Genomic DNA, 25,547 nt, shown 5'->3' on the forward strand with positions numbered 1-25,547 from the left:
TTGAAGACCAAAATAAATACCTTTTTATTTCATTCTTATACAAAGAGAAAATAAATATTCTTGAAATGAACACGTACGCTCTAGCCAATGATCTACTTAGAAATCTGTAAATTCGTTGTAAAGACTCTTGTTGGGAAATTCAATTTCTGAAAGTGTTGCCTTTGACAGACTTTATGGAGGATCTGCCACTCTGAGGTCTGGAACGCGGGGAAACGAAGACAACAAAGGGTTGTGCTTATGCCATTTTTCCCCACTGGAGAATGAAGGACGAGATGCCTCCGAGTTCTACACGTCTTCCTCCAAGGCGGATTTTGAGTACTTTCATGAAGTTAACATGGAACATACGAACTCCGTAAATGCTTTTACTTGACATTTCTCTTAAAGCATAGAATTTATTTTCAATTGCTCTCAAGGTACTTGTACCACAAAGAATTCAGGAACTCTGTAACCACCAAGATTATGTAAAACAGCAGCACAGGTGACATTTTCCACATAAAAGCACACAGCCAGTTCTAAATGAAAACCGTGAGGATAAATTAAATATCCTTCCAACTTTTAAATGCCTGCTAATCAGATACACAGAGGATTCTTGAAGGTGCATTTGCCCTCAGATTGTGAATAGGCTTTTGCAAATTACATAGCAAAAGCCAGCACTCTTATTATACAGGGCGTTTTGGGTAGAGCTCAATACTTTTCTTGCTTTTATCGTAGCTCCCATAACTGACTGAGTCTCAACAGCAATCCTCTTCCTACACGTCCTATCAATACAATGTATTGCTTGGTCGGAGAAAGCGCTCGTAAAAAAGACTGGAAAAGAAGCAACATCCGAACGAAACCATTTACCTTTAAAGAGACAAAAGGCATGCTTTCTGTGAGCAAAGCAACAAGCGCCTTCTCCTTCCCGTATACCCTAACTGCTGCATTCCAACCATGACTACCACAACCCTTCAGTGAACGTTTTAGTATCGCGACAACGTCTTCAAATGTTTGCACTGACAATGCTCTCTGTAGGTACAGACACCCCTTAAAAAACAAAAAGAAAGGAGGAAGTTACACCAAGAGTAAAGATTCATTGTAAGTAAGTAAGTTACACCAAAGAAGAATAGAAGTTATTATGAATGTATTTACACAATTGTTAAAGTACACAAATACAGTGGTAGTACAAATGAAGTGCTCTGAGATACTGGTTTCCAATACACAGGTTTATATAGACAGTCTTAACTATTTTCCGCATGATGGAATTTAACTATTATGAAGGACAAAAGTTGTCCACAAGTGAGTACAATTCTAGAAGTCTGCAGTCAACTTTTAAGTATAGTACAGCAATCTAATGTTCCAGATACAGAGAGAATAAAGAGGCTGCCTTTGTAAGTCCCCCTAACAGTACATTATTAACCACAGATATTTACAAGGAAAGCACAGTGAAGTGTAAAACTGTTCAAATGGTAGTGCACATGCCTAAAATATTGAAGTTTATAGTGACCGAGGAAATAATTCTCTTATGCAAACTTATCCATGGATCAAACTCTCGAGCTTTTCCACATACTCTCCCCAAACACAGGTTTCCCCAGTCAGACGCAGAGTACACGCAAGCAAGTAGCTAATGTTCTGAAAACAGCCAAAGAAGAGTGACTAATACTTAATACGTGGACTTTTGAGAGGGCCAAAAAAGAATTTGTAAGCACCCAAACAATAAAAATTACTCTTCCTAAAACTCTGAAGACCAACAGGCCTTTAAAAAAAATTGTTTTCAAGCAGGGAAGAATTTCTCAGAATACCGAACTGTTCAAACGAAATCTCTGTATATCCCTTCATTTCCAACGTGGAACTTCCCTTTACTTCAGTCGCACCAGCGTAAACGGTACTTCTGACATTGCTCCAAGTACTGCGAGGACAGAACACCTCTTTTTATTTTACGAGACCGCTTACAGCGACAAACAATATGAAGAATCTCCCACATTCCGTAACCAACAGGTGCTCGCAACACCTGCAACAGTTTTTTGGGCAACCTAAGCACGCTGAGCCATTCGTTCCTAGCTAATGATTCTGGGCGTACTCGGGTTGAACACAGTTAAGATTTAAATACGGCATGCACCTGAACTGTAACAATTCTCAGGATTTCACAGCAAGAATAGGTTGGTTTCTTTGTTTGTTTTGTTTATAGAATTCCTTTTTTGAGTCTTGGCATGAAACAGAAGGCCTGAATCAATTTATTTCTTTATTTTTAAACATGTAGATGCTGAATGAAACGTGCAAATTCACTGAAGACTCAGTAGCAACATGTATTTTCCGCTTGCCATAGCCTCCAAGCTAACCAGCCTCAGAGTGCAGGAAACAAAATTTTACCAATAAAAACAATGTGGGAAACTATCCGTTTACCCAAACTAAGCAGAGAGATAGGACAAGCTTTCAAATTCTAAATCCCTCCAATGCCAGAGTCTCTCACTTTGTCCTTTGTATTCTTTACAAAGAAACCCGCTACCACCATCTCTGCTACACTTAGACTCTCCTGCAGGGTATTTAGTTCTATTTTATAAAAAAGAACCAGCATTAAAAATTCCTTTGTGTTACACGGAAAGTTAAATGGTAAGTGTGAATGAAGACAGCAAACAGCAACGTAAAATTCTAACAGTTTTAAAAATTTCATGAGAAAACCGTCTCAGAATGGGACCATACAAATAAGTAAACAGTTTAAATAAAGTCAGATTGTTTTGATTCATTTACATGTTCCCTGCCAGACTAATTTTTTTTAAACAAGATATTTCAAGTCATTGTCTTTAGTTTAGGTTTGTTTATAATCTACATTTTTAAATCAGACAAAAGCAAGAGAGTTCTTTACAGAGAATTAAGCCAATAATTTTAGCAAAATGATACAAAAAACTTTCTTAAACCAAGTAAAAGATTTATAGTTACAGTAGAATAATAAAAAGGGGGTAAAGTCTGCCGCCTGTGGAGGGAAAACTGAAATGGCCATCCGATAACAGGCGGTCAACTCTGTAAACCATCTTTCTTTTCCAGCCCTGTTACCACAGGGTTCTCTTAAGGTCATTGGGTTTCTGGCAAAAGCGTCCTGTAATGGCAGCTGCTGGAGTCTGTCCATGTTCCTCCAAGTGCCTTTAAAGCCACATGGAGAACTCCAATTGTAATGTTTCCGCTCTAGTTTAGGGTATTTTTGCTAGTAAAGCCATTGGTAACATAGGAGATCAGCCATGCATTATCTGCCCTCCACGGCAACATAATTTTCATCGGTGCACAGCAGACTGGAGAACACTGGTAGTTACCCGAGCAGGAATCTACCAAAGCCAAAAAACAAGACAACATCAGCACATATCCCCCCAGTTAACATACAAGTGGCTCTCAACATACTTTAAAATAATTTGTTGCCAAAAGGAAGCGTGTGAATTTAAAATCCAGTGAGCCAGAACAACATTTTGCACCCACCTGTAACTACATGAAGTTCCCTGTATTTTCTTCCTTTATTAGAAGTTAACATGGAAAATTCACCTTTCCAGCCAGAGGGGATGTTTTGAAGAAAAGTAAGCAGAGCATAAACATGCACAGAAGAAAGAACAAACCAGATGAAAACACTACCGATGTGTAGAAATAGACTCAATGAATAATTAAGTTTGGAAAAAAAAAAAAAAATAAGAGGGTAAAAAAAATTTAATTATTTGCAATGGCTTTTCATTTTTCATGGAACATTGTGTTAAGATACTTCATTAATTTCCATAGCTCGACCTATTTCAGTAACAGCGTAACATTATTTCAATGACGCTTTCACTGTGAAAGCGAAAAACCACAGATCACTGCAATTTAAGAAGCGAGAAATGTCTAAGTAGCTGAATCGGTGATCGGTATTAATTTCAGTTGTAAACAGCTACAAATAGGCAGGCAGACAGTAAAGGCCAACCAGCGCAGACACAACCCTGAGCAGACCAGAATCTGCATGTCTCCCGCACACAAGCTTTCCAATGCAAAGCTTTAGGTTTGCCTTTTTAATTTTTATTTTTTATTTTGACTGAGGTCTGACAACGGGACTTGAAGTGTTTAAAGCTGCCATTTACAGTTGGATCTTTTTAATGTTACAAACTGTTTACGAAGCAGCTTGTGCAGAGTCAGCCAAGCACACAAAGCAGGAGGAGAAAACGGAAGAGGAGTAGCAGGATTCTTCACCAACTAGAGATACAGGATTAGTGCAAGCTTAGGCTCTATAGAGAAACTGAGGCAGCAGACCGAGTTATACAACAGAATTTATTAAGGAACAGAAAAATCTCACAGCCTTTTTTTTAGTAAGAAGCAAAGCAAAGAAGCTCCTGAAATACTTAAGAAAGCATCCTTCAGCCATCAAGGTTCAGATTCCAACAGAAACTTGTTATTTCCCGGATGAAACCTGTTATTGCCAAAAGCAGAACAGACTAAAAAGCCAAAAGCTGCACACAGAAAGGCAGAAACTTCTACTGCACTGAACAGTGGAAAGGAGCTCTAAATACCCAAACCCAAGCCTGTCTACCTCCGAGATGCTCGTGTTCAAACTATTCTCATTAGTCTGTGAACATTTTTTAAATATAGACCTGAACAGATCTGAGTATTTTTAAAATGACAGCTCGTAAGGAATGGAGAAGAATATAAACCAGTGGAAAATGGATACGCTGTAGTAGAACATTCCATTCACGACAAGACAGAGCCTCATTTGAGTAATACAGTCAATTGAGTCTTCATACAAGCATTTTGGTTTTACGATTCTGAAGCAGATCTGTTTTTGCGTGGATGACACACTGCTGCATGAACATCCCTGGAAAGACATGTAATTCTCCACCAGCTAAAGTTTAGACTTGGTTATTTGATTTTATTGTTGATGCTTGAGCGATTTTAGGGACTTCTTAAGTCACTATTTTTGTCAATTCTGCTTAAAAGTCCAAGTGGAACAGCAGCAATAATTCAACTTTTGGAAGGACATTTACTTTTAAGTTAGAGAAAAACTAATGCTCCATCAAGCATCTGACCGGAAGGCACAGGTACAACTATGAGATAATGTGAGGAGAAGAAGCAAAGTCGGATGTTTCCAAAGAATTTTTTCCCCACCCCATCCAAAGTTTTGGTGTCTAATGAGAAGCACTCACCCAGTGCTGCCTTCCAACGAAAGGAGACGAGCAGCTACTTGCCATGGTGTTCGAAAGGAATGCTATTCTGAGGTAGGGGAAAAGACAGCAATTTGTAACAGTTCCACTGCCCCAATATATAAAGATGTCTAACAAATATCCAACCTAAACTTGCAGTAGCAAATGTATCTTTTGAGGAGCTCTGATTTCAGACTTCTATAAGACATTTCTATCATATTAAGAGATACGTAAAAGGAACAAATCATTATTCCTCAAAGAAAGCTGACAGGGTCAGAAGAACAGCGCGGAGTACGATGCCTATTAAGATGGATATATGGAGAAAGATTTGCTCATGAGGAGATGGAAAATGCAGAGGCATTGGAAGTATGTTGCTTTTTCCCCAGAGAAGCGGCGTAACACTTAAGCTGTTCAATGCCAGTGTTGGCTCCAGTCTTCTAAAAACTTCTCCTGTCAGAGCAACTTAATCAAATATTTCTTTGGGCAGCATTCCAATCTTTTCTTCCAACTACAGAGAGAATACCTCTATTACCAGGAGGAATTACGCACAGCTTTGACTGTTGGGTGCTGAACATGCTAATTCAGAAAAAAAATTAAACAACTTACTGTAAACCGTGAGCAGTCGGATCGAACCTTCTGTGAAAGGAAATGAAGGCTACTCACCCCCAACTAGACTCTTGAGATCATCACTGCTTTCGGGATGCAGTCTGTGCAATGTGGGCCGGCAGAACCGATTCAAAGTAGTATTTACTAGAATGCTCATGACTTCCTTTACTGTTTCTTAACATTTAAAGACTAACTGGGTAAAGGAGACTGAGCGCACACCTCACTGACAGAGCTTAGGAACAGAAGGATCTCTTAATAGCTGGTACGATTTTCTGTCCAGCACAGATCACACTCTTCATTGCACAGACCTGTAATTTAGGCTTGCTTTAGACCTGAATACACCACCTAGAAATGAATACAGTTTTGATGCAAAGGGGCAGATGATCTACTTTTAGAAGTTGTTTCAGTGCCTAACTGCCTTCGCTTAGACCTCTGCTTCTCTTTTCTTTAAATGCGAGTGGTTTTTATTTTAAGCAATAGGTTCTTCACATGTTTTCTGCATAAACATCAGTTCCTGTTAAAATCATTGTCTCTAAAGTACCACACCAACTAACTCAAGATGATCTCTTACCTTTCAGACAAACTGAAAGATGCCGATTTGAAATTCTTGGATTGTACAATCTGTTTTCCCAAGTTCAATTTTTATGGCTCTTCTTTCTGTTACTTATAGTTTTCCAACAATTTAAGATACTGAGAACTGAACTAAGCATAACATTCCAGCATCTGTCTCATTAATGACATGAAATAACCTCCCCATTTATTGCTGTATCATACATAGATTCAAGGACGAAATTACTCCCTTTCGTGATGACATCACACTAACCTCTCCCACACTGCACCTAAAGCCTCCTCACCAGGTTTTGGAGTACTGTGGTAATACACATTTTATTTGAACAGGCTTCACCTGACTGCTCAGCTCTCACTGATGTTTATCACTATCAAACATCTCACAACTTGCGGGTTTTTAGCAGCTGCATTCACTCCCATATAATCACGTACCGAATAATGTGTGTCACAGAATTTATGTAATTTCCTTACAAACACTTAAGTTTCACAAACCGTTCCGTGCTTGTTGTTACTCCAATAACACTTGTTACTTAGCGTTACAAAGTGCTAGTCCTTCCAATGAGATTGATTTACTTACTATGTGGACAATGCCTTGGAGGTGGGGAATATACATGACACCTATTTTGCTATCCTAGCAATTATCATTTTTCCATGAGTGTCAAATTTCTCTGAGAAGACCTATTTTCCACATGAGAATTTTGGTTTGTATTACCTACATTCCCAGCCTTAGTTTTCAGTTTCCATCCGAACTGATCAGAACACATTTTGGAAAAAACAAAGATAAAAATGTGGAGTCATCTTTAAGAACTCTACTTCTAGGTAAGTAGCTTTCATTATTTCTTTGGGTAACCTCTGCACATTTCCATTGCCCAGAGTTTAACAAGCAGTGGCCCTTCCTCCAGATGATGGGGGGTGGAGATTACAGGTGCAGTGTTGCCTTACCAAACCAAGGCATCCAAATAAAATAAAATAACAAACCTAATTTATCAAGTTATAAATAACAACTCTAACAAATATAATTCTTAACGTAAGACATCTGTAGATCTGCACAGCAAACAAAGCTGCTTTCTACCAGGAGCATGGCCTAAGCACTTCCTGGTAAAGGAACAGTGGCAGCATATTTACTTGAGACTCACAAAGGAAAGTAACACCCTTGGAATGGGCACAGACAAACAGTTGCTGTTCTTTACTGTTCTCCTGACAAGAAGTGGTATGGATGATTTTCTATATTCTTACACTGAGCCAATCAAAATTCTCCTTAATAACCTTGCGTGTGAGTTGGGTGCCTCAGGTTTTCCTGACTAAGAACAAGGTATAATGGTAATGGGGAACCCATGGCTTTAACTGGTAACCTGGTTAACATCTAACGATAAATTTTGATATGGAAGAACTACTTTAACATTATGGGGACCGTAAGCGCGTAAGCTATGAAAACCTGCAGCTTGAGCCACCTTGCCTGCTACGGAGTAAGCGAGAACTAAGAAACGAAAAGCCAATTTTCTCTAATGAGCTCAAGGGGAAGTGCTGTAAAGCAAAGTCTAAGTAAATCTCTCTTGCCTTCCAAAGCCAAGAGGCCCACGGGAAGCTGTTTAAATAATGCTACAGTCACACAGTTACTCAGTCACCATGAGTGGAGACCAGCAGTGCTTCACTGCCTTGGTAAGAACTCAGCGATGACAACAGATGATGAAGGATTAATTCTAACAAACTTGGAGAAGATCCTGACTAGGCTGCTCTTGGGATTGTAAAGAAGTCGACCGAGTGATGCCATACTTGGAGCAGGGTGTTAAAAAGGGCAAGCACGGAAATGTGCCATTAAGCCATTGCACTGTTGGCCCACTGCACAAATCACGCATCTGGATATTCAAAGATTACTCAAAAAACCCCACGGGCCTACACAATCTCGGAGTATTCCCATTTTACAAGTCAGGCAGAACCAAAATGTGTCTGCAAACCCACCTGGATTACTCGTACCATACACCGTTTAGAAAAGTGTCACGTGCACACTGAGCTACGTGTCAGTAATACAGCAGAAAAATAGAAAGATACACTCTCTCCTAACATAGTCAAGTAACATTGCTGCTTTTATTTCTGTTCCTCCCGTTAATTATTTAGCTGACTGGTAACTGAGACAAAGCACCTGAGATTTGCTCAGAATGACAGAGACAAACCCTGGGCACGCACACTTTACCAAGAAATCATCTTTACATTTGAGTAAATGTTTGGGGGAACTCGGCGTCACGGCCTCACAGAACAGCTGAGGTCAGAGGGGACCCTCGGAGATCATCTAGTCCAATCCCACTACCCGAAGCACAGTCAACAAGAGCAGGCTGCTCAGGACAATGTCCAACTGGGTTCCAATTAATTCAGAAGAGGGACACTCCATAAGCTCTTAGGGCAACCTGTTCCAGTCCCTGTTCACCCTCAGAGTAAAAAAGCTTTTTCTTAAGTCTAAATGGAATTTCTTGTATTTCAATTTGTGCCCACTGTCCGTTGCCCGTTCACTGGATATCACCACGAGTCTGGCTGCACCTTCTTTATGCCCTTCTATCAGGTATTTATGCATATTTACAAGATCCATAACTAAGTGCAGTTCTACCATCTTTGTTTTCACACTGTTTACAAACTTCAGCCATACAGTATTTCAATGTGAGAATTTCTGGTGGCAAGAATTGTAGTAGAGTGAACAATTTAAGCTGGCAAAAATTGCCACCAAACCTGATACAGAAAACCTGACCTGCCTTCTATTCTCGTCCAGTCATTTCTGCTCCCGAACTGTTCATCCCTTGTGCAAGCATAAACATGTGTGCAGCTACATGGTGAAACAATTCATTCAGCTGAAAACCAACCCAAAAAACCCCACTTCACTTTTGTTACAGCAGAATTGTTTCTCCAATCCAGTTCACTCTCAGTCTTCATTAGAGATACCCACCTGGCCTCCATCTAAAAGAGCGTTCCCTCTGGCAGTAAGGTTTTATATATAAGAACACGTACTATCCAAAATAATTAATTCTGCCAATTAAATGATGAAGCCAAAAGGAACTGAGTTAATTTTTATCAATATGCTCCGTCAACGAGGAATAATATGAGTCCACGGCAAAAATTATGCAGTTAGAACTCCAGCACAGCGTTGAGGCGCGATGGAAAAACCCCTAGGCGACTGCACCAGTCCTCGCAACAGACTGCTCTCCCAGTAATGCTGCAGTATGCCTACAGTACAGGTGACTCCCCATTCCGTAGGTAAGACTGAAGGTAAGGTGTACAAAGCCAGGCCACACACTACTTAGGACAAGTCTGTGTGAATACCCTGAAAAAGGAATGTTTCAGCTATAGCATAAAGAGTTAAAAATATATTTAAACATTGTTTGTCAGTCTTAAAAAGAAGCATTCCTAAAAATCTCTTTGCTAAGTCACCCTGACCAATGAGGATGATTTCAGTGCTATGGCTATGAATCACTGCATCATTCATCCTCCTGCCATCCTCTTCAAATGAGCCTTCTGCGGCCTATCCATCACCCACAAATGTGGCTGCCTATCTGCTCTGAATTACTGTACTGCACCGCAACATTTCTTTGCTTTTGCACTTTGCTGTTCTTCACCAACTATTTCTTGTCTATTCTGCACCAACATTCTTTGCTCTGTTGTTTTGGAAATATGACTCACAACTGCTTCTAATTTACTCTGCTTCCTCAGTGATAATAGATACAAGAAATTCAATGAGCAAAGGAGCTAAACACCATAATTGTAGGTGAAAAAAAAGCCCTATCTCTAGGATTTTGTATCATCTCATACACTGATGACTCTGTATTACTTTGCGTATTTTATGCTTATTGCTACCAAGGTTAAAAAAAAAAATTCTTTAGAGTAGCCTACAGCAACATCACTAATATTCAGTTAAAATGTCAAGTACTTATACAAGTCAACATCATCTGCAAAATCAGTATGAAATCACATCAATTAGCTGGTATGTTCTCTTGGCAAATTAACTTTATTAAATCACCCTCATTTTTCCATTACACAGAAATCTTTTTTACCTGCGAAGTTGACATGCGAGAGGTATCTTGTCGGCCTGTTAAGTCAGATGACGAGATATTGACTGGGGCACCGCGATGCAATCTCATACTCACTTTCCTTTCTCGTTCCATACCAGATACTGGCCGAGGGGAGGTGTTGGCTGTGAGAAAAACTGCATTAGATTCTCATAACGAGAAACAGGATTATAACAGTGTCACTGGAAAAAATTACACTCTGGCTGTTTGCATATAAAACTTCCACAGAGTCAAACGAGAAATCAAGGCTTTTGTTTTATGTTTGCAGAAATCTAAATAGCAATTGGCAGGTAACGAGTGTATAAAATTTACCTTAAATCTACAGAAAAGCAAAGGGGAGAAAAAACAAAAAACCCAAGCCCTGTCCAGAGACAAACACCACTCAGGTATCCTAATTCTAATTTCTAATTTTCAGTGACCATGAACAAACCGCAAATTAGTCTACAAGGTGGATCTATCCAGGTATTTGCTTACTTACCAGCATGTGAAGTTGGGGTAAGAGGAGTAGGAGGAGCTACATCTTGCGTTCCTCTCAGCCTGCCGGAAGCAGTGGAGGGCAATCCACGCACAGCTGGATTTCGTGTATGTCTCAATCTTTCCTCTCGTTCTCGCCTTTCACGTTCAGCATCTTCAGCTGCTCTGCTTGCACCCTACGGGTCAAGACTAGTGAACAACTTGGGGGATTATTGAGATTACAACTATATATTCATAGAAAAATACTGATAATAACGAACTGGACAACCCATGAATTAAAGTTTATTAGGGCATTTATTATTTTGGTAAAATTTCTTGAGAACTGCCATAAATTTTGTTCATACAACTGCTGGGACAGTCTTCAAAATGCTAACGTACACACATACTGTTCCGGCAGCTGGACACCTCCTCATCAGCTGCAGATGACTCGTGCTGAAGATCAAGGTGGGAGAAAACAACAATTCCCCAACCCAGCCTGGTGACTGCTCCGAGGGAAGTGTCCCAGAAACCTTACACATTTCAAACCCTGTAACTTCAACTTAATTGTCATTCAACCCCCATCTCATGGCTCCTGTATCTCCTGCCTTTCCTCATTTCCTGATCTTTTTTCTAGAGAATACAGCTTCCAGGATGAAAAAGGCAAGGTAGTCTTACAGTATCAGTTAAGATACTCAAAACTCACAATATAGTAAAAAACCCAAACATCAAAAAACCCCGAAGTTTTAGAAAGCTATGTCAGCTACTCACAAATTTCAGCATGTTCCAGTCAAACACATAGTCATACGAGAACCCTTGTCGGTGGAAAAGGTTTCTGAATAATTGCCTTAGATAGGAATAGTCCGGTTTGTCATCAAAACGCAAAGAACGGCAGAAATTCAAGTATGTGGCAAATTCAGCTGTAATAAAAGAAAGCCTGTTTTTTTCCTTCAGCTTCACATTTGCTTTTTATAATTCTGAATCACAAAAAAACTCCCAAAACCACCACCCCAAACCCAACAAACAGGGAGTCTCCTAAATATAAGAAAAAGAACAATGACCTAATACCAGAAATCTACCGAAGGCAACACTACAGCTCATCTATCAAGTCAACCCTGAGAAGTAAATGATTTCTTTATCACAGAGTAGGCAAAGATCTTATTTGTCAACAGCAGAGGACCCAATATTAGAGTTCTTAACCAACGGTTGTGGGGGGGTTGAGCGATAGGTCTTAAACTACAGTTGAGTAAAGAAAAGCAAATTTTTTGCCATTCTTTGCTTTGAATAAGTTTAAACCCAGTTTCTTGCAGGACACGGAATAGCATCTCTTTGTTGTTGTTAGATCACATACAGATTCATGTCTGCCAGCTCACAAAACTAGGGGACCCATACAAATTCCCCATGGAAGTCATGCTACAATTTTAGATTTGAACACCTGTTTTTAAATGGAACATGAAGTATTAGTTACACAGCAAGAAAAAAAAAAAAAGAATATTGTTGTGAATCCAGTTTGCCAGTTAATAGCAGTTTTTGAGTTATATATACCAGCTTTTGAGTTATTCAAACTCGTATTTAGTTCAAACTAGTATTTAGTTACTCAAAATACCAGCTTTTGAGTTAAAAGTCTTTCCAGCTAAAATAATACATTAATAATTTACATTAAGAAAGAAATTCTAACAAACAGCACAAGAAAAGTTGATTAGTCTTCCCTGCCTGTTAAACCCAGAGAAAAAACATAGTTAAAGAATCTATAGGAATATGTATGAACTGACATTTGAAATAGATCAAAGACAACAAGTTTTCATACAACCCTGACAAAAGCTATAGTCCTTGCTATTGTACCTAGCTGCCAAAGCCAGGAGTGTGGAAAGAATAGAGACAGAACTCTTCATGAAAGATCGACAATATCCTCTGATGGCAGCTAATGTTAACAAGTTTTAAAACAGGTTTTTGTATCATCCTGCAGGGCTCAAAAATGCCTATTTATTACTGTGGTGTAAATACCAAATTGAGAAACAGGACAGCTTTGACACATGATGCTAGGGTATAGGAGGACTTCTTATGCCTCTCACAGGTGCTGACCATCAACTGGCCAAACCAGATGAACCTGAAATGACAATTCCCAAGTGAAACAACTGCAGTAGGTAAGAGGTGCATCTGACTGTACAACGCGATTCATCTATGGAACAGTACCCACACATATGAAGAAACGGGTAGTTTCTCAAAAAGCTACTTGTCTGTTAGAGTTATCCAGCCACCACAGACGCAGGCACACACGATACAGCACAAATCAGACATACCATGCTACCCTTCAACTCGAGGGCACCGCAATGATTGTTTACTGATAGTTATGACAAGCTCTAGAAATGCTCTACAATAACAAAGATCCCAGTCTCGAAAGCACAGTATCTTTATCATGGGTGTGCCCAATCATGGGGGTGGGGGAAGGAAAAAAAAGGAGGGAGAAGTAAAAAAGATTGGTAGAATTCAGTGTAAAGAAAAAAGAAGTACCACTAAAACAGGAATGTGTAGGCCTAGCGCCACGAAAGAGTAACTTACAAGGATATCCTTTACACAAAACCTCAATGGGTGTAGACATTTTCTTTTCACTGATACGTTCGTATTTCTGCCTCTTTGTTGCTGCTTTCAGTCCCTGCCAGGGGAGGGAGCCCAGGTTAAAATACATCAGTACATAGCCCAAGGACTCCAAGTCATCTCTGCGAGATTGCTCTACAACAGCATAAAAAAGTGGACTCATTAGGTTTCATCTTCTACTGGAAAAACAAAAGACTGTGCAACAAGACTGTCATAAAACCCTTAGAAAAACAAGAGATAGCTGAGAGTTACTATGCCCACGATAAACTTATCCAGTACAAGAAAAAGCCTATCACCCTTGCAGTTATTAAAAAATGTGTTAATCCCTCAGAATTACGAGCTGACCAAATCCCACCCAATCAAGAGATACGAGGCCAAGCATGCTGCATGGTTAGCGCCAGAAATACAGACTGTCTTCTATCCCTCCATCAAGCAACATCTACTTGCACTAAAATTATGCGCATCAACACTTTTCAAGTTTCTATTCATTGCTTTCCCCAGCTCACCAATTCCAAGATGAGTGTTGATGGATGCGTAACGGGCAGTGCCCGTTAAGTTTTTATTTTCACGATATGGAATATGTTGGTGAGTTCGAGCATCTCGATACTTCTTTGCTAATCCAAAGTCTATTATGTAGACAAGATTTCCTTTCTTCCCCAGGCCCATCAAGAAGTTATCTGGCTTCACGTCTCGGTGGATGAAGTTCTTAGAGTGAATATATTCAATTCGACTAATCTAAATACAGAGAAAAAAAATCATTGTCGAGAGACTGGGCATACACCTTTTTTCTTATAAAAGCACTAGCAACACTGTCTTGATAAAAAAGGCAAAGAAACTTTTCATTGTGAAATGTAAGGGCACTGGAGGGAACATAACTTAGAAGACAGTAGATAAACCTTCTCTCCAGCTCTTTCCCTGTGTCTATTTTACATATGTTTCCAAAAACTTTCTTGGGGGAATTTCTTTGTCTTTGAGCAGTGCAACACCTGGTTTGCAAACAGAGCAGGTCCAGTTTTTAAAAATCAAATTAAGAATTCGATCACTTTTGATGGGACACTTTATATTTACAGAAACAAAACTGATTTTGAGTCTCTTCTCTAATGATACAGCCTATTCACCTCTAAATTACACAAATACCATGTAAGTGGTTATGATCTCTCAATAAATTTGAATATCCCAACATACTGCACTATCAAGATCAACAAAGCAGTCTCCTACCATTTGGTCAGCGAGTAGTAGGACTGTCTTGAGACTAAATTTCCTTGAACAAAAATTAAAGAGATCTTCCAGGCTCGGTCCCAACAGCTCCATCACCATTACGTTATAGTCCCCTTCAGCTCCACACCACTTAATTGTGGGAATACCCACTAGAAAAAAAGAAAACAGTTTATTCAGTGTAACAGTTTGATTTATACAGCTCACACACACAAATTTTGAAGTCTCTTAAAATGAATTCTAAGAGGGTCATTACTGTGAATGTTTGTATTTACAGTGAAGCTTAATATTTTATGCTACCTTCAGCCATTCTGAAATGAGAAGTTTGATAATTTCATAGCAGAACCAATATAAAATTATAGCAACAGAGGTCTAAAAACAGCCTTTTTCCTCTTCCCCAGAAACCTCCCAGTCTTTGTGCTTAGCTTGTAACTTGAAAGTATTTGGTGTTTTTGCTGGATTTGAACCTTAAGCATTTTACAAGTATTAATACTCATGTTGTCTCCAAGATGCCAATAATGAGCAAATTGGAAGTCTGAAAATAAAAGACATTGACAAACCTCTGAGTATTATTACTGAAGAAGCCTTAGAGGTTAACTTCTTGGTTTAAAAGCCTACAGGATCACTGTAAAATACCTCTCTCTTCCATTTCAATTTGCAATGAATTCTCACCTTTGCTTCATACTCTTGTCTTTCCCCCAGTTCCATTGTATTTGCTGTTTGGTGAATCTCTACCAAAGTAGCACTGTTTATGAAATGTGTTATACATTCAGCTTGAGAGCGCTAAAATTAGCCACACTTTACGGAGGAACTAAGGAAAGTTATTTCACACAAAACTCTACAGGTGCTCAAATATCTTCAATTAAACCGGTATGTAGGTAGCCTTATTCAGAATTTCAAATGCCTTTACTTTGAGCTAATTGTATGCATTTTGGAAGTGAAGTGGTATAATTCACCCATTTTAAACTCTTACCTTTACTTGATATGCATTATTTTTTTCTGAATTCCTTTCACAGAGAAACCCTTATTCAGATGGAAACTTTTCTGCCACCTGCCTCCGCAGCATCCATCCTCAGAAGAAACCCACCATCAGAGCCTTAGTAAGCCCATAAAGGAAGCACTTTACTCTGGGAAGGCTATTCAGGTTACACGCAGGTGGCAACTGAACAAGGCAGGAATTAAAAAGTAACCAAATGCAAATACACATTATCATCCACTTCTAGATGTATGATTACTGCATCTTGCATTCGAGATAGACTGTGGAATGTAGTCTTTATGCAAAGTATAGCCTCGTTTAGGAAGAAGTCAAGGGACTATGAAACAAAAGCAAAACTTAACTACACTGAGTTTATGTCCCAGAACTGCACGGGAATCTTACGTTCGCAGAATTCAAAAATAAATGGGTGAGTTACCCTGGCAGAGCACCACGCAGTAGCTACGAAGTTGCTTCATTCCTGTTCTCTACTACTAATGCCATTTTGTCTTAGAATCCCCACGCAAGGAAATATTTTTAACTCAGAAGAAAGAACACTAACATATATAACAAAAATTAACCTGAATTTACTAAGTTTAGAATTGTGCTACTATAAGGAGCAAGTCAGGTTAAATGCTCCAGAGCAGCAGTTACCATCTTTCACTGACCCATGAGAAACAAAAGTCAGTGTCCTGCCAGATGGGACCAAACTTTGTTTCATGTTGCTCAAGGTTTTCACATTTTAATTTTCTGGGACCATGAACAACACTGGAGGATCTCAGTGGTTATCATGAAGTTTGGTGCCATGGATTTGTAGCTGCTACTCTACATTGCTCACAGGAGAGCTGAGGTACTGCTCTTCATCTACCTTACCACCTTTCCCACCTTCTTGTATGTCAAAAGAGATCACAACCATTAAATACTTCCAGGTGGAAGATACATCAAAGACATAAAACCAATTAAATCTCTGAAGAAGGAAAATAATTTGCTTACCTCCACCCTGCATCATTTTGTAGATTTTACTCTCGATGTGGAGCTGAGGATGTTTGGTTTTCACACATTCCAACTTAATGGCAACCTCCTCTCCAGCAGCAATATCAGTTCCTAAAACCAGAAGAATGTAAAACATTGGTCAAAACATTTTTTAAGATGCATTTCCTTCGTCAAGACTGAAACAAACCAAATATTGACAAACTACTACTCAATGGCAAACAACCAGAGATTATTAAGTACTTTCAGCCATGATTATCTAAAAATTCTCTGAAGTCTTACAGATTCTCTCCACCAGACTAGTAGTTTAAGAGACAACTATTAGAAACTCCAGCACAGGAAGCCAAAACCGCTGCTATCCCATCCCCACAAAATAGGAGTGCATCTTCTGAGGGGTGTCTTTCCACATCCAGTTTGTGGTGGAAGTGCTCACAATGAATGTTTACAAGTGCGGCATGAATCCCTGCCAACCTAAGAGATGCTAGGAATTCAGATCACATCCTCTTATGCCTTGGAAACAGAGACTACAACTTCCCTAAATCTCAAGATACTCCAGATGTATTCTGACACCTTATGATTTTATCTGGTTGGGAGGCAGCTCATCTACAGTCAAGAATTTGTCCTCCCAAAAAACTTTTAAAAAATCTCATTAAATTCTTGTTTCAGGAATCAAGTGACTGAAAAATTGGCTTACCTGTTCACTTTCAAAGTTTAAACATATTCAGGGGAAAACTGACATTCTTAAAAAGAAACACCGACTCAAGAAAATACGTACTCTCACAGCCAAGCAAGTGAAGAAGTACAGGGAAACAGGAATTGGCAAAAAGATGTGTGACACTTTTTAGACATATCCCTGAGTCGCTCTGCTTTCAGAGTTTGGCTGTCTCTTTTCTGCATTACCTCATGGTGTAGGATCACTTGAAGTACATCACCTGCTGTTTGCTCTGATCCCCGCTCTTACAAGCTTAACTTGAGGTCCACTAGTTTTCGTTTGGAAAGAAACAATAAACAATCATTTTGTACTCTCTCTCTATGACACTCAGGATTTCATAGACTTCTACCCTACCTCATTTTCCCTTAACTCTTCCCAGAATTCAAAACCTTTGTATAGAAGTCATTTTTAATTACCCGTAATTATTCCCCATTTCACTTATCTGTACCTTTTCCAGTTCCATAATACCCTTTTTTAAAGGCACACAAAGCAATTAAGAGAGAGATGCACGATTATAATTTTTTTCCATAAGCTTTTCTTTGACCATCACAGAGCACCCAGCTATCGTACTCACCTAACTATTGTATCTGCAAAATCTTGTTCCCGAGGTTAAGGAGCTACTTCAGTGTTTTACAGCCTTTTGTCTACACAGTGAGGCTAACCAAGGCTAACAAAGGCAGGCTAACATCCCACACCCCAAAATGGGCACGGCTCTTCACAAGGAACTGATGGTGCACATAATTATCTATGAGTTCACGCAAGACTGGAATTCTTTTTTTAGGTTAATAAAATGTCTTTTTGTGTTCACCCACACGTGGACATTAAGGCGGTGTTGCTGGTACAGCGAGTTGTTCCGAGTGGACACCAGGGTCAATACTTATTAGGCATTTCACAATGCACCTTAAGGAAACAAACCATCTGAAGCTCACTCCGGGTACAATAAGCACAACTCAAGGTGAACAACCAGAAGATACAAAGGAAAATGAGGCTGTATGTGTATGTGTCTGATATGGACTCCTTTGTGACTGGCGTAATAGGTGGAGGATCCCCGACTGCTACTTTGATCACAGCACAGTAGCAGCAACTGGGAACTCTTTGATTTCTAGTCTAAGGTTTTCACATTTTATGAATATATTATTTTGGTGGACTTTAAATGAGTTATGGTGCACATCAATCCAGAAATGTGAAAGGGCAGATGAGCAATACAAGGAGGAAGGCATTATTTTCTGATCTAATACTGACCTTCCCACCCCAAACAAATAAAAATCTTGATTTTGAACCACAGAACTCCAGACCTTTCTTGCTTATCCCTACATTCAGTACTTGTTCTCCCCAGTCCCACAGCACCTGAGATCAGGGAGTGCGTAGACTGAAGACAAAATTATCTGATGGGCGATCGGCAACAGACGCGGTTGGTTTGGGGTTTTGGTTTGTTTGGTCTTTTTTTTTTAATTTTTCTGATCCAAAACAGACACAAATAGCTGCCTGAGCATACTGAAAGACACATCTCTTCTGTGTTTGATTAGGGCAAAAACTGTACAGGAGGCTCAAGACCTATATTATTAGTATCAAGTTCTGCTCAACGCAGTATTAAACCATGACTTGACAGACCATGGTCTTGACCTGGTAGGTTCTTTCTTAGGGTAGTTGCTCTTCCCAAGAAGTCTTTATCTAAGATATCCAAGATCCTTAGCCTGAACTTTGCTTCTGTATAAACCCTCCCCTTCAAGACATGAGAACTCATATTAAGAGATGAAATTGATATATTTGTGTCCAGCAAAACTGATGAGAGGGGGACAAAAATACAAATAATTCTTCCAAGCAATCCAGTGCTTGTCGCCAAGTAGGGACTTCTGTCCCCACTTAAACGCTGGGACAAAATTTTTAAAATAACTCTGTAACCACCAAAAGCTTAGCTTCCTTTAAGGAAAACAAAATAATATTCGAGAAGTAGAAAGAAGCACTACTATGAGAAGAATCAATAATTAAAAATTAGTATAATGAGAAGTCACCATTTGGAAGTGAAAAAGTCTAGAGTTGTGAAAATACTTTCTTTTAAACTGTGAAATTCCAATTTACTTGGAATTGCGAGATCTTCCACTGTATGGAAAGCCTTGGAAATTATTTTGATTAGCTCACAACCCAAAACTCATTCTTAAGAAAAATAGATATGTAATGCAAAAACCATGAACACAGTGACTGCAATGCTTTCGTTACTGATATCTATTTGGCCTCATGGACTGAGCAACAAAACAAATACTGACTCTGCTCCATCCCCACCCCTCCTCGCCCCTTGTCCATGTGTTGTGCTATTTAGAGTATATGGGAATCCATTTCTTTTGTATCTCCTCCTGGAGGGTAACTTCAAAAGATGCGGATACATTAAATTCCTGAATTTTATTTTAAGTTGTCCACCCTCCTTTATTTACAATAGTGCCTTACCTTTCAAAATCCTGTCCCACAGACCCCGCCATTCTAAGCAAGCAAAGCCAGGGCCATTCCAAATTCCAGAAGACATACTTTGAGGTATAAGGGAGAACAGGAAATAATATGAAAAAACTATGATAATAACAACAGTCGTTGGCTCCATATTCCAAAGAAAAGAAAGAACGAAAAGAACGAACGAAAAGAAGGAAAAGAACGAAAGACCAAAAGAATGTCCCTGCCTTCTATTCTGGAATGTCTTCAACACCCTTGTAGCTGCATTAAAAAAACATACAAGGGGGCTGGAAACAGGCAAAAATAATCAAATCTTCCTTTTCGAAGCATCAGACTGAGCTGGAAGTCTACATTGAGGTAATCTACAAATTCTCTAAGGGCTATCAAAAGGCATGTGTACTTAAAAAACCCTCATGTCTTCTGAAAGAATTTAAAAAGTTATTTTAAGGCACTTATGTCCTATTGTAGTGTCTGAACAGCCAAGTAGAAACTTGTGGGTTTTTTAAAAAAAAATTCATTATCACAAAAAGCACAGATTTTGAACACCTGTTTTACTAGATAATAGTAGGCAAACCAAACGGGCCTCTACAAAAGGCTTCAGTTCTTGAGAGACATTAAGTTCCCCTGCAAAAACAAACCCATGACATTAGCTGGATCTTCCAGACATAAAATTCTCTGCTAGTTACCGGCTCAGGCATGACATTTGCATTAAGACCCAAAAGTAAATCCAAGCTGGCTACTTAGAGATAAAAAGGGGTAAAAAACTGAGGATGAGGAACTCTCGTGCAAAACACAGCATGGCAGTAGTACTAATATGCAGAGAACTATTATTTCCTGTGCAACTTCACTGGTGTGGGCTGTACACATGAAGATAAAAGTGACAAATAGGAAAACGTTTATTTTACTTGCACTTTAAATTTATACTGTAAAGTGATTTAATTGCGCAGTAGTCAAATGCTAATGTAGAAGTTTCTCAAATCATCTAAGATTTTTCAGATTGTAACTGCTGTCTTAATCTCCACCCAAAATCCCTAACTAGGATTTCTGCACAAGTGTCACCACCATCTTTCTCACCATAGTCTTCAATCTTCTAAGTGAGCATTGCAGAGAGAAAGAATCATGTTCTCTGCTTCTAGACAACCACACGCCTTCAGCTAGAAACATGGGTTTTTCATCAGGCGTATGATCTATATCACAGATAACCAGTACTTCATTATCTGTAAACAAGCAGCTTTAGCTCACAAATTATTTTGGCATGCCAGCTGTGCGCTGCAACATGAAGCACTGCTGTCTAGGAAGAAAAAACACCTCTCATACTGCGCACCCTGCCAAACATACCACATACGTTAGCCAGTGACGCTGGTTTTACCCTCCAGACGTATGCAGTTAACGTACCTTAGCCCCTGCAAGTTCCACCTCCCCCTGCTTTTTGACTTGCTTTTCTAAGTTAGCACAATTTTCAAATGCAGAGTCCTCACTTCTATGTGGCAGGATATAAAATTTATATTTCTCTGTATTCAACCCATTTCTTACAGTTTGAGACTTTGCAGAATACATTATTTTAAAAATACTTGCTTTCAGAACTTGTTGTACCCACCGCCGCTTGTCATAATCATAAGAATGAGCCATTATGATAGAGCACTACATAAACCGGCAGGCAAAGACAATGTCGATCCTGCAAACTTTACAATTGCGTAGAAATCACGGTAGCAGAACAAGATATACGCAATAAGGCATTAGGGCGACGTTCAAGCAACAGGATAGCCAAACCATGATGATTCTTTGAAGAATTTCAGGGTGTTTTTAACTGCAACCTAGTCATCTGTAGTTGTGTAATTTTTTTTAGGCCTCACAGGAGAAAGAAATATCCCTATGACAGCAATTTTTCCTCGTCCACTGCAGTGATATTTAACCCTGATGCACATGTTTCTTTCCCAAAACATTTCTCTGAACGTGGTGGGGTTGTTTTTTTCTCTTCTCAAATGAAGGGATTTATACCCTTATCCCCCTTTCACAGCTGAGAAGATAAACGGTGCCCAAGGTCACAAGACAACAATGGGAAGAAGCAGCTAAATCAGCCAGAATTCCCGATTTCCGCACTGTCCAAATTAGGACATGATGTCAACGAAACACTAAATCGCTCTTGTTGTGCCCCTAGCAGGGTACTTCGTACCAGGCGGCCTTCCCTGGGCAGCAGCGCAGGCCGGACTGCGGCCGGGGTGACACGGGGTGACAGGGGGTGACTGACGGGGGGGTCCCGGGGGCTGCCCCCGGCCCGCCCTCGCCGGGGGCTGGGAGCGGGCAGGGCAGGCAGCAGCGCCCGGCCCGGCCCGGCCCCCGACCCTCCCTCCACAGAGCCGCGGACCCGCCGGGCGCGCCCGCCGCGGCCCTCCCTCCTTACCCAGGTAGATGTCGCCGAAGGAGCCGCTCCCGATCTTCCGGCCCAGCCGGTACCGGTTCCCAACCCTCAGCTCCATGGCGGCAGCTCGGTTCAGTCCGCGACCCGCTTCCGTTGCTCCGCCGCCTCACAGCCCCGCGGCTCCTGGCGCCATCGCGGCGTAGGTCCCGCCGCTCGCTCCTAGCGCGACAGGCAGCGCCCCGGCCGCAGCTCCCGGGAAGGATGGACGCGGATTCCCCGCAGGGCCGGCCCCTCAGCCGCTGGGGCTCCCGGCCGCCATGCTGCGTGACCTCACTTCCCTAGCAACGGGGGCGGGACGCGCTGGCGGCGGGGACGGGGGCCCTGCCCCGCGTGGCGGGACGTGGCGTGTCCCCCGCGGGGCGGAGCCGTTCGCGGCGGCACCGGCCGCTGCTCCGTCGCACCGGGCCCGCCCGCGCCGCGCCCTGAGGGGCCGCCGGGCGGGGAGCGCGGCCGCAGCCTCCCCGCTGCCTCGGTCGTCGTTGTCGCCGTGACCCCGCGCCGGGGCTCCCTGCGGCGGAGGGCTCCTCCCGCGGGCAGGGCGCCGGGGGTCGCTCGTTTGACCGGGGGGCGTCGGGGACAAAGCCTGAGTCGTGACCCCGCAAATTTCAGGGGGAAAACGTGTGGTTCCTGCTGGGGAGGAGCGCTGAGATCTCCTCTGCGGCTGTGTGGGGTGCAGGAACCACCCGGCTCTGCCCCAGTGGAAGAGGAGTGGTGAGAAAACGCGTTTCTGTTTGCATGTTTTCTCCTTTTCTTGTAGCAACGCGCCCTTGAACGCACGGCCTTGCCAGGCTGGTGGTCTTCTCTCGCCGGCCGAGTCGAGGTTGCCTTCTCCTACGGCAAGCGGGGGGGTGGATTATGAAGCCAGCTTCTGGCGTGAGAGGGCTTGGGCTGCAGATGTGAAGGGCTGGGAGTATCGGGAGGCGTCTGTGGCAGAGGTGTAGGGTGGCAGAGGGAGGGAATGTAAAGTCATAGAATCATGGAATGGTTTGGGTCAGAACGGACCTTTCAAAGCTATCCAGTCCAACACCCCTGCAGTGAACAGGGACATCTTCAACCAGATCAGAGTCGCACAGAAGCACAGGTTGCAAGGCACCTCAGGGATCATCTAGTCCAGCCTTTGATCAGGTTGCTCAGAGCCCCGTCCAACCTGGCCTTGAATGTTTCTAGGGATGCAGCCTCCACAACCTCTCTGAGCAACTTGTGCCAGTGTTTCACCACCTTTTTTCCTTATATCCAGTCTAAATCTACCCCAGTTTAGTTTAAAACCATTACCCCTTGTCCTGTCACAGCAGGACTAAAGAGGTTGCCCCCACCCTTCCTATAGTCCCCCTTTAAGTACTGGAAGGCCGCAATAAGGTCTCCCCACAGCCTTCTCTTCCCCAGGCTGAACAACCCCAACTCTCTCAGTCTGACCTCGTAGGAGAGGTGGTCACAACAGGTTTCTAGGCAAAGAGTGTCTGAGCACCCTTCCAGCTGTTTCATGTGCCATCCTGCAAGGGGGAATTCTTCTGTGTCCTTAAAGTGAACCAACTGTATAAGCCTGCATCTTGGAGACACTTGCTTCATGCCAGTAATGCTACTGAGATGCAGGGTTTTCTGGATTGTTCTGCCTGGGTGGTGTTGCAGACCCAGCTGTGTGGGCAGTGATTGCTGTGCTGCGTGCCCAGGCCTAAGCCACAGCTGCCTGTCGAGCAGGGGCTGCAGTACGCTCCTCGGACGTAGAAAGTAGGGTCTGAGCAAGAGGACTAGTCTTGGAGAACAAGTGTGCTGGGGAGCGGCTGAGGGAGCTGGGGGGGTTTAGCCTGGAGAAGGGGGGGCTGAGGGGAGCCCTTCTCGCTCTCTGCAACTGCCTGAGAGGGGCTGGAGTGAGGGGGGGGCTGGTCTCTGCTCCCAAGTCACTAGTGATAGGATGAGAGGAAACGGCCTCAAGCTGCGTCAGGGGAGGTTTAGATTGGGTATTAAGGAAAATTTCTTTACTGGAAAGACTGGTCAGGCCCTGGCACAGGCTGCCCAGAGAGGTGGTGGAGTCACCATCCCTGGAGGTGTTCGGAAAACGTGTAGACGTGGCACTTGGGGACATGGTTTAGGACGCCTGGCGTTGTTGGGTTGACAGCTGGACTTGGTGATCCTAGAGGTCTTTTCCAACCTTAATGATTCTATGATTCTATGACTAGGCTGCATGGGTGCATGGGCACCCATGTTTTTCTGTGGAGCGTGGTTGTTAAGAGCCTGCAGTGTAAGTGCACAGGGAGGGGTGAGTCAGGACTGCCTGCATTAGGAAGCTGATGGGACCATCTCACCCCTCTTCAGATAGGTGGCATATCTATTTACTCCTCCCCACACAATCAAGGTCTGAGTCCTGCTGTGCAGAGAGTGATCAAATACTAGTGAAACACTTAATGGGTCAGGATTGGGTATTGCACAGTTTTCCTGTGGAAAATGGGTGCGAGTGTGTGTCGATTTTGCATGGCCAGTGCTTGTAGAGCACTGCAAACTCAAAGCCGGAAGGGATCCCCACAATCTCCTGTGCTGAGAGAAAGAGCTATGCTGGGGTATATGTGCTAGAATGGAGAAGATGAGAGTAGTGTCCTTGCTGTATGTATTAGGGAGAGCACTAGAGAGTTGGGGGTGTCCTGGTGACTGGGAAAAACTACTAGCAGAAGTACGCAAGAGCAGCTCAGATGACGGCTGGCAGCCAGAGACAGGGGAGGAAGCAGTGCTCTGTTAGTTGGGGTGTTGGACGTGTACAGGTTGAGTTGTGGATTGTGTAGGTCATATTGAGTTAACTGAAGGCAATGAAGGTTTAGGGCACAGTGGCAGAGGCAGTGGGTTCTACTTGTGGTTGTATGAGGCCAGGCTTTGTTGATTTCTGCTTAGGTACATAACCTGGTACATGTGGAGGAAGTTCCAGTGCTGGTACAGAAATGAAAACATTTTTTTCCTACAGTCTTGGCTGTTGCAGTAAGAGGCAGGCTGAACATAGGACCAGACCTACAGATCACAGCTGAGTAAGAGTTCCCACGCCCTTGAATTTCACCAAAAAGCGTAGGTGTGAGTACATAGAGGGAACAGTGTGGTGTCTTTGAATGTTGTCTACCAAAGGCTGGCTACAGGTCAGCATTCCCCCTTTCCATTGGTAGTTTTCAGATCATGGGTTATTACTCATGACTCCAGCAAGGATGTTGCAAAGCTACCTGTTGCTCAAGTTTTTTGATCAGGACCAATCGCCTTCTCCTCTCTCGTCTTGCCTCATGATGATTGCTAAAGGCCTGAGCAGAGTACCTTGTAGATCTTGATGGCAGTGCGTGGCCGGTACGTGGTTTGCTAAATATGTATAACTAACACAGTTAATAAAGCTAAATATAATTGCTGAAATTATTACTATAGAGCATAGAACCAAGTGAGAAATTTCTGC

At 41.9% G+C, this 25,547-nt stretch overlaps 1 protein-coding gene and 1 long non-coding RNA gene across 4 annotated transcripts in view; one reads left to right on the forward strand and one right to left on the reverse strand.

Annotated features, from left to right (window-relative positions):
- On the reverse strand, positions 1-22,424 carry CSNK1D (casein kinase 1 delta). 3 transcript variants are annotated; one of them, XM_064467188.1, is made up of 10 exons: positions 22,115-22,423; positions 16,566-16,676; positions 14,603-14,751; positions 13,891-14,119; positions 13,349-13,519; positions 11,561-11,709; positions 10,818-10,989; positions 10,325-10,464; positions 5,121-5,187; positions 1,106-3,293 (listed from the first exon to the last, which is right to left on the reverse strand). In XM_064467188.1, the coding sequence occupies exons 1-9, from the start codon at positions 22,188-22,190 to the stop codon at positions 5,155-5,157; spliced, it is 1,230 nt and encodes a 409-aa protein (XP_064323258.1). In that variant the 5' UTR covers positions 22,191-22,423; the 3' UTR covers positions 1,106-3,293; positions 5,121-5,154. The 3 variants fall into 3 exon arrangements, with proteins under 3 accessions (XP_064323257.1, XP_064323258.1, XP_064323259.1); XM_064467187.1 differs by lacking the exons at positions 1,106-3,293; positions 5,121-5,187 and adding an exon at positions 1-1,023 and having other exon boundaries at positions 22,115-22,424; XM_064467189.1 differs by lacking the exon at positions 1,106-3,293 and having other exon boundaries at positions 5,121-9,597.
- LOC135315971 (uncharacterized) overlaps positions 22,423-25,547 on the forward strand; it is a 7,512-nt gene continuing 4,387 nt past the window's right edge. The window contains exon 1 of the long non-coding RNA XR_010375460.1: positions 22,423-22,843. This is a non-coding gene — a long non-coding RNA (uncharacterized LOC135315971). The remainder of the gene's footprint in view (positions 22,844-25,547) is intronic.

Source organism: Phalacrocorax carbo, chromosome 16, assembly GCF_963921805.1.
Source record: "Phalacrocorax carbo chromosome 16, bPhaCar2.1, whole genome shotgun sequence".
In the NCBI taxonomy this organism is placed as follows: Eukaryota; Metazoa; Chordata; class Aves; order Suliformes; family Phalacrocoracidae; genus Phalacrocorax; species Phalacrocorax carbo.

What these genes read in the sequence shown, in the direction of transcription:
- CSNK1D (XM_064467187.1), bottom strand. Translation starts at nt 22,190, where the DNA reads ATGGAGCTGAGGGTTGGGAACCGGTACCGGCTGGGCCGGAAGATCGGG. An exon ending in TACTACTCGCTGACCAAATG is followed by an intron (nt 14,120 to 14,602) that starts GTAGGAGACTGC and finishes CTCTGTATTTAG; the next exon opens with ATTAGTCGAATTGAATATAT. An exon ending in CAACACTCATCTTGGAATTG is followed by an intron (nt 13,520 to 13,890) that starts GTGAGCTGGGGA and finishes ATGCTGTTGTAG; the next exon opens with AGCAATCTCGCAGAGATGAC.